Raw genomic sequence first — 15,410 nt, 5'->3', positions numbered from 1 at the left:
ACCATAACCACTATCTCCACATAATACCACCTTACTGCTTCTGTATAATACCGCCATACCACAACCACTATCTCCACATAATACCACCTTACTGATCCTGTATAATACCGCTATACCATAACCACTATCTCCACATAATACCACCTTACTGCTTCTGTATAATACCGCCATACCACAACCACTATCTCCACATAATACCACCTTACTGCTTCTGTATAATACCGCCATACCACAACCACTATCTCCACATAATACCACCTTACTGCTTCTGTATAATACCGCCATACCACAACCACTATCTCCACATAATACCACCTTACTGCTTCTGTATAATACCGCCATACCACAACCACTATCTCCACATAATACCACCTTACTGCTTCTGTATAATACCGCCATACCACAAACACTATCTCCACATATTACCACCTTACTGATCCTGGATAATACCGCCATACCACAACCACTATCTCCACATAATACCACCTTACTGCTTCTGTATAATACCGCCATACCACAACCACTATCTCCACATAATACCACCTTACTGCTTCTGTATAATACCGCCATACCACAAACACTATCTCCACATATTACCACCTTACTGATCCTGGATAATACCGCCATATCACAACCGCTGTCTCCAGTTTGAGGCTTTCCCCTCCAGTTTTACTATTATTTGGCTTTAAGTGGTAAAAAGCAGCACAAGTTTAGCAGATTTTGTAATGAGCAATGTTGCGTCCTAGGTCACCGCCACTTGTGGGGACAGGCCCATCTGATCTAATGTGTATTATATCGTCTTCCCTGGCAGTGGCTCTTCCACACATGGACAGCAAACCTGCAGGTAACTAACTTCTCCTAAGTCCTGAAAGCTAAATGTGCCAGGTCAGTTTTCATTACAAAGGATATTTGACGTTCAGGATCAGAGGAAAGCTGAGTGACAGTAGAACGATGTGATCACCTCTGAGCATTAATAAGGAAATGACGCTATTCTGTCGTGGAACTACAACTCCCAGCACCCTGTGCGGTCAAGCTGTGTGACGTGATACCCAGCGCCACCATTCGCATGACGTCACTGCCCGGCGCCGGGTTTCAGTTTCGCTTCCCAGCTGTCAGGTAGCGGAGGCTCCAGACTTGTGGCCTCCAGAACGTCAGCCGGCACCGTGCTCCCCTGCCTGGTGCTGCCCGGGCCCTGGCTCCGCGGCCCCGCTACCAGCAGCATGTCCCGGGACGGTGGTGAGGACGGGTGGACGTCCGAGTATGACTCTACGTGGGACGACGACGACGACGAGGAGGCGGACAAGAAGAAGGCGGAGAGAGCTCGGGAGAGGAGAATGGAGCGCGGGGTAAGAGGCAGGGGGCTTCTCCTGTGGCTGGGGGGTGATGGTAATGGAGGATTGGTGATGGGGGAGATCCCTGCAGGGTGCACAGAAGACACATAGGCCTCGTCCTGGTCTGTGCAGGTACATGCCAGGCAGTATCTGAGGTCTGCCATCATCTGTGTATGAGATGGGGCTGCCAGCCATGGGCATACATACTACACACATCCTGCCTCTGACTCCAGGTGCTTGCAGGGTGCTGCCAGAGCACAGAGATGTCCAGGGATGTGTTATGCAACCATATGTCCTATATATGAGTTAGGATCCATGTACGGGACCCTTGTAATAGGTATTTCCCTCAGTTGTGGACATCATATACAAAAATATGAATCCAAATCCATCATTTTGAATGTTAGTACTTCTCTTATGGGTAGACATCGGTTTCTGAACCTTGGAGGTCTGACATTCAAGACCCCTGCTGATCACCAGCTCTTTCTTCATAGGTAACACAGGTACAGCTACTACACCAGATTTGGCTGTACCTAATGTGTGTAGAGAGTTTTGGCATGTGAGGTTGTGGAACCCTACCCCTGAATCAGTCATAACCTATAAACAAATAAGTGGTAGATGTGGCATGCAGCATGTATTCATCCTTAAAGGGATATTACCATTTTTTGCAAATAAATGTTGTTTGTGTGATAAAAAGTTATATGATCTTCCAGTACAGTTTTTGTATCAATTCCTCACAGTTTTGTAGATTTCTATAGAAAGCTTCATTGTGGACAGAAATCTGACCATGGTCACACAGATGAGCGGCTCGTCATAACACACAGCTCTAATTACTCTGTGATACTGACAAGTCGTGCACCTGTGTGACCATGGTCAGCTTTGTATAGAATGACAGCAAGCAGAGATCTAGTATACTGGGGGGAATTGATACAGAAATTATATTGGAATATTGTATAATTTTTCATTATACAAACAATAACATTAATTTGCGAAATGGAAATACCCCTTTAAGCTCTGTGTGCCATTCTTGGGCCATGAAAATCTGATCAGAGGTCCGTTTTTTGCGGCCCATGTGACGTCCACGTACGGCAACAACATGACTGTTTCCTCAAGGATCAGGGGAAACTCCAGCCATGTACATGTGGCCATAGAAATGAATGTTATATCTTTTACAAGGGGGAAAAACAATGTTCATGTGCAGGGAGCCTGGAAATGAGTTTTTGCTTTTACTTTCTGCATATTAGACCTTCATTGGTTCAAAGGGTTTTGCCCATGAAAGAAAATTCTCAAATTTTGATCCCCTTACACTGTCAAAAGATACACACTTCAGCTTCTGAACATTCTACTAGTATCTGACACGTAGAAAGAGAGATGAGAAATCATAGATGACAGATGATGAGATGATATTAGACTCGTCCTGTAATGCATGGGTGGGGGCTATGGTGCAGAGAGCAGCTCAGTGCAGTGTCAGACAGGAGAACAATATGTCCTCATGACCCTAAACTCAGAAGACTTGGGGTCTGGTCCAGGGGCAACCAAAATTGTGTACACCAGGATTTATAGGGACAGGTTTAAATTAGATCTGTGAAATGCTCTAATTTTGTAAATAAGTTAAAAAAAACATTGCTTTAAAGAATGTGTTATCCTGTGTATATTTGAGAATCTTGTCTTGGTGGGCAAACCCCTTTAAGTGCATCATTTGCATATTAGATCTATATCAGGATTCCTTTAAGCATGAGCCTTTTGCATATATTGTTGCTTTTACTAAAACTGATTCTTCATTACAGACTAATTATTCACGGCGGTGGAGGAACAGAGCGGCCAGAGACCTGCAGTGCTACAGACACGGTTACAGAGGGGGGAACTCCAGCGATCAATCTTGCACGGTAATTCTGTTACTCTTTTTTTACTGCACTTCCTTGGGAAAATGTCACTTTGTGTTCCCTAAATGACAAAATAACATTGAATGAAAAATTTTACATTTGAGCTGTGATATCAAATAATATATAATATATGTATGTGAATGAATAGTCCAGGTGAATAAAATAAACTTTGTATTATAATGTGTATAAGCAAAGTGCTGAGGCCTCCTCCTTGTACTATGGTTATGCTCTTCTTTAAATTCTGATATCTTTGGAACAACTTTTTACATCATTGTGCAACAATTTTTACTTCGTATTTATCATTACATGTGAGACCTTAATTTGAACAATTTTATTGATACATTATTTTTTATAGAATTAGCAGACAAATATCTAAAATGTTAGATAAAGTGCTTTTCTTTGTACTCGTTCATTTTTTTTTAATAAGCCGTAAAATTGGATAAACCTTTGCCAAAATGTATTAAAAATATGTACTGCACCCATCTGTGCACTGACAGTGTGGGCCTATGTATGTGCATAGGGAATAATACACTGCCAAACATGAGTAGTCTGAACAAGCGATTATGGGATAGCACATTGTAAGGAATGAGGAGGAAAATCCCCATATACTGCCATACAGTAGTATGGCAGTATATGATAGGATCGATCAGACATCCTACGGTTAAAGTACCCTAGGGAGTCTGAAAAATAGTAAAAATAAAAATAAAAAAAAGTTTAAAAATAAAATTATAATTAAAAAAACTAAAAATTCAAATCACCCCCCTTTCCCTAGAACTGATAAAAATATAAATAAACAGTAAAAATTATAAACACATTAGGTATCGACGCGTCCGACAATGCCCGATCTATAAAAATATATTAACGGTTTTTCAATGCGTTTAACCCCGTAACGGAAAATAGCGCCCAAAGTCGAAAATGGCACTTTTTTGCCATTTTGAGAAATATAAAAAAAATCTATAAAAAGTAATCAAAAGGTCGTACAGTCCTAAAAATGATATTATTGAATGTATTAGCAAATGTCGCAAAAAATGAAACCACCCACAGCTTCGTACAACAAAGTATAAAAACGTTATTGGCGCCAGAAGATGGCAAAATCAAAAAAAAAAAATTGTACAGGAGGTTTTAGTTTTTGTAAATGTATGAAAATATTATAAAACCTATACAAATTTGTTATCCCTGTTATCGTACCAACCCAAAGAATAAAGTAGACATGTCATTTGGGGCGCTCAGTGAAAGATGTAATATCCAAGCCCACAAGAAAATGGCGCAAATGCGTTTTTTCCCCATTCTCACTACATTTGGAATTTTTTTTCTTACTTCCCAGTACACGGCATGGAATATTCAACACCATCACTACGAATTGCAATTTGTCACGCAGAAAACAAGCCGTCAAACAGCTCTTTACGTGTAAAAATAAAAAAGTTATATATTTTTGAAGGTGGGGAGTGAAAAATGGAAATGAAAAAACAGGAAAGGGCCCGGTCCTTAACCAGTTAAAAAAAAAAATACAAAGAAAATAATTGGAGAAAAAAAATTCCTAAACAGCCAGCTATTATAAAAATCCCAAACTGCTTAGGCTACATTCACACTGCCGTATGGGGGACGTATATACGGCTGATATACGCCCCCCATAGAAGGGAATGGGCGCACCCCACCCAACGGGAGCGGCACTGTACCGCTCTGTACCCCGTAGAAAGATAGGACATATATTCCTATGGAGAGGGGCGGAGGTGAGCGGTGCTTTCCTCCTCTCCCCGGCACTGTGGCCACACAAAGACCATATACTCTGGATGTTGGTAATTTACTGTACTTAAGTCCCAGGCTACAATAAACAGCTGTAACAGTTATCAAAGGTGTCAGCAATTAAGCTTTATTGTTAATCCTGCTTATTGTTAATCCCAAACATTTTTGTGCTGGGGTTATAATTATAAAATATACAGGTCCAACTTGCATACAGAACCTATCTCGACATAACCCGGGACTGCCTGTATTAGGTATTGCTGCATTCAGTAACAAACCATATAATAAAATAGAATCATTGCTGAACCCTGCTATCTAAGGGGCTCTGCAAATACAACACAGCACCTGAAATCTGGTCCAGCAAAATGCACCCTCCAAAAGCAAATTTGTGCTCCAAACAGCAGTTTGTGACCATGTGTGGTATATTACTGCATTCTAGAGAAACTGGGTAACAAACTATCGGGTGCTTTTGTTTTTTTCTTTCACCTTTTCTAAAAATAAAAAGTTGGGTGCCAATGCCATGTTTTTGTGAAAAATAAAATTCACTCATATGAACCAATGCTAATACCTTCTATGAAACATCTATGCTTAATAATACCCCTGGTACATTCTTTGGGTTGTGTAGTTTCCAAAATAAGGTCATTTGTTTGGGGTTTCTACTTCTCTGGCAACTCATGAACTTCTAACGTGTCACGACACCCTACAACAAAAGCCATGAAAAGCTCCATCCTTCCCTTCTGTGTCCTCTTATGGGCCTGTAACGTGTTTTACATACACATCCCTCGTACTTGTAAAAAAAACTGCACAAGAAAATAAATGTATACATAAACATTTTGTCCAAATTTTCAAATTCAGTATAAAACCTCCATTTTGTTTTCATTCATGCTTTAAGAGTTAACTCACTTACCAAAAGCTATTTTGAATAGTTCAAGGGGTATGGTTTTAAAATGGGGAGTTTCCAATGGCTAGAACTTTTAAAACCCCTCTAACTATAAATAGGGCTTAAAAATTATTTAATCTAAAATGTTCGTGAAAAGTTATACAAATGCTGTTGTTTTGCTAATTTTTAAGCCTTCTAAACTAATTAAAAAAATGTAAAAAAAATGATGCCAAACTAAAGCAGACATGGTAAATGTTAATTAGTAACCAATTTGGGGGCTTAGCTGTCCAAGCATAACAAGTTAGAAATTTTCAACAAACTTATTTATAATGAAGTGCATAATAAATAGTCATCAGTCTGAACAATCGGAGCTGCAGTGAAAATCTGACCTGTGTTTTCAATGAATATTTTATTTCCCTTTTCCTTCCCCAGGGTGAAAATTGTAAATCCACTCCAAATCTGGACTTCTACCAGAACAAGAAATGTTTTGAGCCAAATGGTGAGTAAGAATATATGCAAATAGATTTCCCAGGATGGAAAAAGAAACCTTTTGTGCTACCTATAAAGATGTGTAAGGCATTTTATACTTCTATTTCATGTTTCGTAGTTATCTCTTATTTTAGAGAAAATATTTTCACCTGCATCTGTGTCCTTCTGTCATGCACCTTTTTGTACAATGAGTGATGTCACATGTAGGAAAAAACAAACCTGTGCTGCATCAACCTGTCATTGATGCAATTAGAAGCTCATTTATAGTATTTTCTTTAAAATGGGCAGGAAATAGAAATATATGTCTACAAAGAGTAAGTACCCTACAAAATACTGTCAGGAGATGGTCGACTCCTTTAAGAAGACAGGTCATTATAGATCAATGTCCAACTCTCAATAAGACTTGTGACGTTATTTAGGTTAATTTCCAAACCAGTGAATCTCTATCAGAAGGAAAAGACTGTAAACTGTAGACGTACATGTGGGTCAGGAAGGAGCATATATTAATTAAAGGAAACAACTGCATTTTCAGGTAAAGTAGTCTTAACAGCCGTGCATGCTTTTCTATGCAGAAAGGCAATCATTTATTAGATATTAATGCTATGATAGCATCTATAGAAAGCCCCAGGTTGAAAAGTAATGTGCAGTACTGTCCATTTGATGGCGCTATATAAATAAAGATATACATAATTCATTATTATTATTATTATATTATGCATGGCTGTATCCTTCTCTCAGCTTTAGATAGAAGACAGACTTGTGTCCTTTTTACAGCTTTCAAGCTGCCACATTTCTCATGATATATTGCATTAGTCATTGACTGAGTTTGTCTCTCACATACAGGATTGTGCATAGATGATTTGCTCACTGAATGGAAGGAAGATTACAACACACTAGAGCGGAACCATTCTTACATCCAATGGTAAGTGCACCATGAAAAACAAAATATATTAAATTACATATTGAAATGCCACCCTACGCTTTACAGGCATGTGCACCTCCCTGTACATCCGTAGACCCCAGGGAGAAGGGATTTATTACCGCTTCTCCACTCCTCACTGCATTGCACTGAAGTAACGTGATGCATAAAAGAGCAAAGCCGGGATAGACTCGCTGTGCACATGACCACCGGATCTAAAGTGGTTAATAGGTGTTGATAGAGCCTTGAGCTCCCCAGGCTCATTTGCATATTTGTCCTTTTATATTAAAAACCAGAGAAGCTTAAAAGAAGAGCAGATCCTGCCAGAGGAGGCACACACCAGTATGTCAGTGTGCCTGGTTTACAATCCTTCATCCTGGTGGTAGATGTCCTTTTAAAAACAATTCTGAATTTGGAATTGCAGTGATTGTTCTGAGACTTGCTTTGAGATGGTATCCTTCTATTCCACGCAGCCTTTTCTATGATTAAATGTGCTTTTCCAGGTTATTTCCTTTACGAGAATATGGGATGAATTCTTATGCCAAGCCGCTGACTCTGACAGAGATTAAGGTAGAAGAAACATTTTATTCATTTTTATGTATAAGTCTGTAATAACTGCTGTTATACTTGACCTGCCTGTGTTTTCTTTGCATTTCCTAGATGATGAAGGAGGATAAAGCTGTCATGACAAGGTTTATTAAAGCATATAAACTAATGTTACAGTTCTACGGTATCAAAGTTGTGAGTGAGGAAACGGGAAAAGTGGAGCGGGCAGAGAATTGGGAAGACAGATTTAAGAATTTGAATTAGTAAGTGATGTGTTTTTTCCATCCTTTTTGGGATGCTTTTTTGTTAAAACTGAGATTATTAAAGATCAGCATAGCATCCATGTCACATGCATCATATTTTTTTACACAAAACTGCCAGTAGGCAGTCAAAGAGAGCCCATATCCAGAAAGGTGAAAAAATAAAACATCACTTTTATTGGAAAAATAAAAAGATAAACAATAATTCAAAAAAACGTGGCATGGACCACTGGGTGCAGTGGACTCTAGTGAGTTAAGAACACAGTGTGGTCTAAGACATAGGTAGTTGCATATATGTATATATGGTTTATCTTTTTATTTTTCCAATAAAAGGCTCTCTTTGACTGCCTACTGGCAGTTTTGTGTATAAAAATTTGAATTAATCGCTGCCGCGACAGAAGGTCCATTTGTTTTTTGTAAATTACATGCATCATATCACACACATCAGATGCAAATGTGTCAAACGTTTTACCACAAATGCCCATACAGTCAAATAATCAGATATCCAGATGTAAAATATAAAAAAACAAAAGGAAAAAAGATACAGAATGTTGCATGTGATTGTGAAGCACCCATAGGGTATATCGCAGATGGGTCAGATCCACCATCCTCTCAGGGCTTCCATGCCATTTTGTGTAGCACAGAATTGAATCTAGGAGCTGTATATTTGGCAAATCAAATTTTCAGGACATAAACCACAATTACAGTTAATCTACAGTTTCCAATGGAGAGCGAAGGGGAGTTGGGGTTAGTATCAGCGTAGCACAATGCATTTGAGTACCATGAACAGTGACTCCAACAGAAAGCCATCTTAGTGATCCTAATCCTGCTTGGATAACCCTAGGAGACTTTCCTATGCGCTACATAGTACTGGAATTGGTAACTGATTGGTTAGGAACTCAGTGCCCAAGTGATCAGAGGGCAAGTGCAGAACATGTGCCAGAAATCTGCCCACATAGTCCTGCACCTCAGGCATGCCAGGGTGAGGGCTCCACCCATTCTGTCCTGTAGATATCTATAAGGCATGAAGAATAGTTCAATCTTTGGAAAACCACTTAAAAAGAACCTGCTGTTTAAATTAACCCACCCAAAATAAATACTTAATATAAAAGTATGGCTAAATGGCTCCTTTCCATGGGTAAAATGTAAATAAATTTGTTTGTAAACTTTTATAAGCAACTCACTTGATGTGAATCCATCACACTGAGTCCTGCATGGGAAATTTTACTTGCATTGCCCTGAATCTTGTTCCTGATTGACGGGTCTTACTCCTAGGCCATGAGAGCGCACTCTGTTACATCATTGGGCATTTCTTGTCATGTGACCAGGGGGATGTCATCTAAGATCCAGTTACATTTGCGATGTCTACCCCATGTATTTATATGATCACTTGAAATCACAGCATGCCTCAATGGACTTCTACTCCTCCCCATCCTCCATAGAGGCATGCTGTGATTTCAAGTGATCAGATACATACATGGGGTAGATGTACAAAATACAAAAACTGCAGAGATCTAAAACCAGTGGATAAAGGACCCTACCTGTGAGAGCTCACAACCTATATGGGAGGGAAGATGGAGACAGGAGGTAAGAGAGCAGAGCTATGCAGTTATTGGGTGCTATAGTTGATCCTTGACAAGTGGGTTTTTCAGGTTACATTTGGAACGTGGGGGTCAGTCTGACACATTTTGGTAGAGAGTTCGAGTATGGAGGATACACGGGAGAAGTCTTGGAGACTGTTTTGAGAAAAGCGGGTGGAATGGAGTCAAGCTGAAAATAGAAGAACGATATTCAGTTTACCCTTACTCGCAAAAAGAATGGAAAAAAATGGCGCAAGGAGGATACAGGTTAAAAAAATCCAAAAAAATAACCAGTAAATGTTAGTACAAAAATTGATTAATCCTCCACCTTTACGTTCATCCACTCCACATTTAGGGAAAAAAAATGCAGTACCTTTCCAACCAGAGATTTTTGGTACTCACGGGGACAGTCCTTAGTCCATACCCAATGTCCTCAGCGTTGCATGCCTAGGGCATGAAAAATCCTCATACAGGGTAAAGTAACTTGGCACGGCGTCCCTCCTGGGGATTCTCAAGGTAGCTTGTAGCTTCTGTGCTACTCCTAATTGTTCCCACCCGGGAACTTGTTCCTCCACTACTCGTTCCACTTTCTTCGTTCCTCCTTCTAATTACTATTCGATTTGGGAAGAGAAAGGAAAAAAACGATGGTGCAGTACTTTTTTGATAGTTAAAATTGTTTTAATGGTAATACTCACAAGAGTAAAGATTAAAAAGGCCTTATGGATAAAACAAACACGCTCGGTATACCGAGCGTGTTTGTTTTATCCATAAGGCCTTTTTAAGTGGAACGAGTAGTGGAGGAACAAGTTCCCGGGTGGGAACAATTAGGAGTAGCACAGAAGCTACAAGCTACCTTGAGAATCCCCAGGAGGGACGCCGTGCCGAGCTACCGTACCCTGTATGAGGATTTTTCATGCCCTAGGCATGCAACGCTGAGGACATTGGGTATGGACTAAGGACTGTCCCCGTGAGTACCAAAAATCTCTGGTTGGAAAGGTACTGCATTTTTTTTCCATAAATGTGGAGTGGATGAACGTAGAGGCGGGGAGGATTAATCAATTTTTGTACAAGCTGAAAATACCCTGCGGAACAGAGATTACATGTGGGACTGTATTGGCTGATTAGTTCAGAGCTATATGGAGGGGACAGGTTATAGATGGCTTTGTAAGTCATAGTTAGTGTTTTAAACCAGTGGAGAGACTGGCAGAGGGAAGAGGCAGCAGAGAAAGGAGAGAGATTGACTGGGCAGCAGGGTTAAGGATGGATTAGAGGGGGTTAGAGACCTAAGAGAAGAATATTGCAGTAGACCAAGCGGGAGATGAGCCCATGTACTAGCAGTTTTTTTGACTCTCGGTTGAAGAAGGGTCAGATGCAACAGATGTTCTGCTGCAGATAACAAGAAGGAGCAAGATTTGGGTAACTAATCCAATTGCAAAAGGGCTTTTAAATTACCTTCCCTACAACATATCAAAAGTAAAGAATAAGGCAAAGATATTACAATAATAAGTTACCCAGTTTTCCCATGAATTCTTTCCATTTGTTGACAGAAAATAAGTTAGGGGTTTTTTTAAATTTATTTAAGGGGGCTATTACATAATGGCATAATAGTGAAGTCCAGAATACAAGCAGTATTAAAGAGGACCGGATGCCCATAAAAAAGGCACTAGGAAGTAAGCTGCTCCTAGTGCTACCCCATTTTTAGCAGTGATAAACTGCTGGCTATCAAAATCCTCCGATAAAGCTAGCAGACACTGCCGCGCAGTACAATAGGAACGCCAGACCGCGCTCAAAGGAACTAGGAGGCAGTGACTGCCGTACAAAGCCCGGCAGTGACTGCCGTACAAAGCCCGGCAGTGACTGCCGTACAAAGCCCGGCAGTCACCATGGGCCCATGGAGTGGGAGGGCTGGTCCGGGGAAGAAGCAGCGCTTCGGTTACACTTTAAAGAATGAGGTCAAAGATGAATCCAAGGCTGTTAGGTCTGACGGGAGGAATGTGTTAGGTGGAGAAATGATTGAGTTTCGTTTTGTTCATGTCAAGTATTAGAAAACTTGAATAGAAGGACGATATGGCTGAATTCTGGGTAGAAGAGAGCTGATATCATAAATACCACAGATCAATATTTGATATGTACTGCCCATGAAACGTGGCCTTAAGAGCTGCAGTCGGCATGAGATAAAGGTATAAAATGAGGTTTGAAAAATAAGAGATTGTCAAAAACTGTTTACAAAAGATTATATAGGAGGAAATGGTCACCAGCACTTCATAATTTGTATTTCCTTATTCCCTACAGTCACAGCCACAACAACCTCCGGATCACTCGAATGCTGAAATGTTTGGGGGAGATGGGCTATGAACACTTCCAGGCCCCTCTGGTTAGGTTTTTCCTGGAGGAGACTCTTTTGAAAGACAAACTACCCAATGTGAAAAGAAGTGTATTAGACTATTTTATGTTTGCAGTGAAAGACAAGAATGAGCGTAGGAAGCTGGTGCACTTTGCCTGGGAGCACTACAAACCAAATAATCACCAAGATCGCTTTATCTGGGGACCTGTGGAGAAAATCAGACATTTCCAGCCATTGGGCAAAAATGACTTGAGTCTGAGCTCAGAAGGACTACGAGATGATGCAGAAAAGAATCTAGATTCAAAACCTTACAAGAACCAGGGACTTGGGTTCAAAGTCCATGAGTCTGGTAGATCCAGAGATGATGCGGCAAGTCAACATAGTTCCAAGAATGAAAAAGGGAAAGTGGGGGAGATGATACCCATGACAGACAGAGGCACTTTACCAGAGAACAGTCCAAACCATAAGACAGAGGCCAATCCTGACCAAAGCTCTCCACCTTTAAAGGGTTCAAATTCCGTTGTGGATCTGGTAGAGGACAACATGACTAACAACATAAAGAAAGAAGTGATTGTTGGCTGTAAGGAAGCCAAAGACTCGAGTACAGCAAATATGAAAAAGGAAGATGAAGAGGAAAGTGGATTGGAGCTCAATGGACACTCCAACTCTATTCAAAACATTGAGAGTAAACGCAACCTGGGAGAGTACCACCGGAAAAGAAAGATGCTAGATGAAAGCCCCATGAGCCCTGCAGCTGATGCCAGTGCTGCTGGAGACAAAACCCAGCCCAGCCAAAATACTAGTCCATCTCAAGGAGAAGATGGAGGTCAAGTGGATGGAGTAGAAGATGAGGTGAAGAAGCTCAAATTGGTGGAAAGATCAGCCATGGATTATCCTAACGGGATGGAAGAGGCTGCCAACTCTGCCCATTTAGGAAAGAAGGGTGATACTATAGCTTTGTCAGACACAGAATGTAACTTAAAGGATGATACTAGAGATCTCCCCACAGATGAGTAGTGAGTTGGGGTATCCATGGGGTAATAGAGTATAATGAGTACAGTTCAGGGCTGGGTGATGGCTGGCAGAGGAGCAGATAATCCTCTGCCTGAGGCAATAGCTAACGTTACCAAGCCCTGTGTAGACCAGCAATTGCCTGGGTCTTGGAAGATATTCAGGTTCAGCCGTAATGTAATCCATAGTCCCATACTGTCACCTGATAGAGGAAGTGCTAGGAGAGTTGGACTCCTGTCTTCTCTTCCGCCTTAATTGCACATCCTGGCAGGACAGTGTCAACAGAAAATGAGTTTTTTTTTTCCAGTATTATCCATTTTTTTTGATTTGAGGTGAGTGTAACTTTTCTGACTCACTTGCTCCTTACATATATGACAGCAGAGACAATGTGGAATCGTTTTCTCTATCTATATCGGTGCTAGTAGGTATTTTTGCAGTCTTTTCATTTATTTTTATTTTTTTTTTAGTGACTTGCTGAAAATCAGAATGTTTAATTTATGGGGAAAATAATTTTAAGATTCTTTCTAACTATATATGGTAACGTGATAGAGGATAGGTCGTTCGTTCAACAAGAAATTGTTTAGTTTTGCCAATTTTAATGGCGTGAAGTTATTACATCCACAGCTCACTTAAGGCTCACTTATTGCTTATTTGCCCCTCGAAAAAAAAACAAAAAGAAAACTATAAATGAAATTCTGTGATCACCTTCATCTCCTTCTGTAAATAGCTGGATGAGGGAAAACATGATCATGAGGGATGCATTCATGGGATCTACCGCAATCGGCAGAATGGAGGACCCAAGTGGCTTACAGTTAGTAGTAATTCCAGGATCAGAGGTCCAATAAAATTCAACAGAGTGATGGGGCATTAGTTATAAATGTCTGAAGTCTCCCAGTTTTCCCATTAACTCTTTCCATTTGTTGACAGAAAGAAAATAAGTTAGGGTTTTTTTTTTTATTTATTTAAGGGGGCTATTACATAATGGCATAATAGTGAAGTCCAGAGTACAAGCAGTATTAGAGGACCTGACACCCATAAAAAAGGCACTAGGAAGCAGCTCCTAGCGCTACCGCATTTTTAGCAGTGACAAACTCCTGCCTTTACCAAAATCGTCCGATAAAGCTAGCACACACTGCCGCGCAGTACAATAGGAACGCCGCACCGCGCTCAAAGGGACTAGGAGGCAGTGACTGGCGTATGAAACCTGCCAGTCACCCCGGGCCCATGGAGTGGGAGGGCTGGTCCGGGGAGAAAGCAGCGCCTCGGAGCGCTCCCTCATTAATCCGGCGTTCCTATTGTACTGCGTGGCAGTGTCTGCTAGCTTTATTGGAAGCTTCTGATAAAGTTAAGAGTTTATCACTGCTAAAAATGGGGTAGAGCTAGTAAGTAGTAACTTTAGTATGCAGCTCCTAGTGGCTTTTTTATGGGTGACAGGTCCTTTTTAAGTATGCTGTAAGCTCTCCCTAGGGATGACGTCACACAGAACATAAATATATACCTTTTATGACAAATGATACCTTTTATGTTAAAGGGATTGTACCAGTTTAACAAGTTATCCCCTAGGGCCATGTTTTCCCTAATGTTGGGATTGGCAGAATGAGCATGTGTCTTACCTCTACATTCATCAGTATGGTAGTATTGGAAATTGATGAGTAAAGTGCTAGGTTATCTTCAGCATATCATAAATGGTGAATGGAAGTTCCAGAGTTAACTGAGCGCTGTGGTCTGCAATTTCAGCCCCTCCTGTACTAATGAATAGAGGGGCAGGATTAGCATGCATTGGTGAGAACAGAACTACAATTTGCTGAAATGCTGGGAAATTATGCTTGAAATTAATCAGCATAAAGAAATAGTCCTAATTAGTTAGAAAAAAAGAACTATTCAGTTGTGTTCAGCACATTCCATTATTAATAGCCAAAAAACCCAGCGGTGCAGCCCCTGACTACTATCAGTTAATAACGGATGTGTAATGGTAACAGAATGTAACGGAAAGCCTAGATACACGTGTGTACTTGGCTGTAGTAAGTATTCATTTTAGTGATCAGGAAAACTGCAGGTTTATGAGTCCTTTAGGCAAAGGGGACATTCTGGAATAAATATTAATTGTGGAGGGGGTAGTAGACATTTATAGTGGACTTTCCATAGTTTTGTATTATATCTTCATGTGGATGGAATTATGACTGGATTTTTGTTTATTTGTAAATTGAAGAAGAAAAAAAAAAAGAAAATAAGAGTTTGGAATTTGTCTTATTTGATCTATTGGAATGTATAAGGAGAGTGTGGAATTTTTGCTGTATACTGAGGAATAACAGGCGGCAACGTGACATCACCAGTGCCTGAGATCAACAGGATGGCACCAAAAAAAGGGGGCAAAAATAGGGCCAGTCCGAAAGGGGAAAAATGAAACTCCCAACCGTAAATATAACATAA

General features: G+C 40.4%; 1 protein-coding gene across 1 annotated transcript; it reads left to right on the top strand.

Moving 5' to 3' along the window:
* The first annotated feature begins 1,032 nt into the window (after positions 1-1,032).
* Positions 1,033-13,710, top strand: LOC140064245 (uncharacterized). Its single transcript, XM_072110944.1, has 7 exons — positions 1,033-1,346; positions 3,116-3,214; positions 6,264-6,330; positions 7,164-7,242; positions 7,743-7,809; positions 7,900-8,048; positions 11,918-13,710. Exons 1-7 carry the CDS (start codon positions 1,221-1,223, stop codon positions 12,984-12,986), a joined length of 1,656 nt encoding a protein of 551 aa, XP_071967045.1. The 5' UTR covers positions 1,033-1,220; the 3' UTR covers positions 12,987-13,710.
* Positions 13,711-15,410: the final 1,700 nt, after the last annotated feature.

The sequence above is a fragment of the Engystomops pustulosus genome, chromosome 6 (assembly GCF_040894005.1).
Source record: "Engystomops pustulosus chromosome 6, aEngPut4.maternal, whole genome shotgun sequence".
NCBI lineage: Eukaryota > Metazoa > Chordata > Amphibia > Anura > Leptodactylidae > Engystomops > Engystomops pustulosus.
Note: the sequence above shows the minus strand (reverse complement) of the source record. Positions and strands in the feature narration are given on the sequence as shown.

Coding starts and splice junctions, on each gene's coding strand:
- LOC140064245 (XM_072110944.1), top strand. CDS start 1,221: ATGTCCCGGGACGGTGGTGAGGACGGGTGGACGTCCGAGTATGACTCT. Junction 3,215..6,263: donor CCAGCGATCAATCTTGCACG/GTAATTCTGTTA, acceptor TTCCTTCCCCAG/GGTGAAAATTGTAAATCCAC. Junction 7,243..7,742: donor AACCATTCTTACATCCAATG/GTAAGTGCACCA, acceptor GTGCTTTTCCAG/GTTATTTCCTTTACGAGAAT.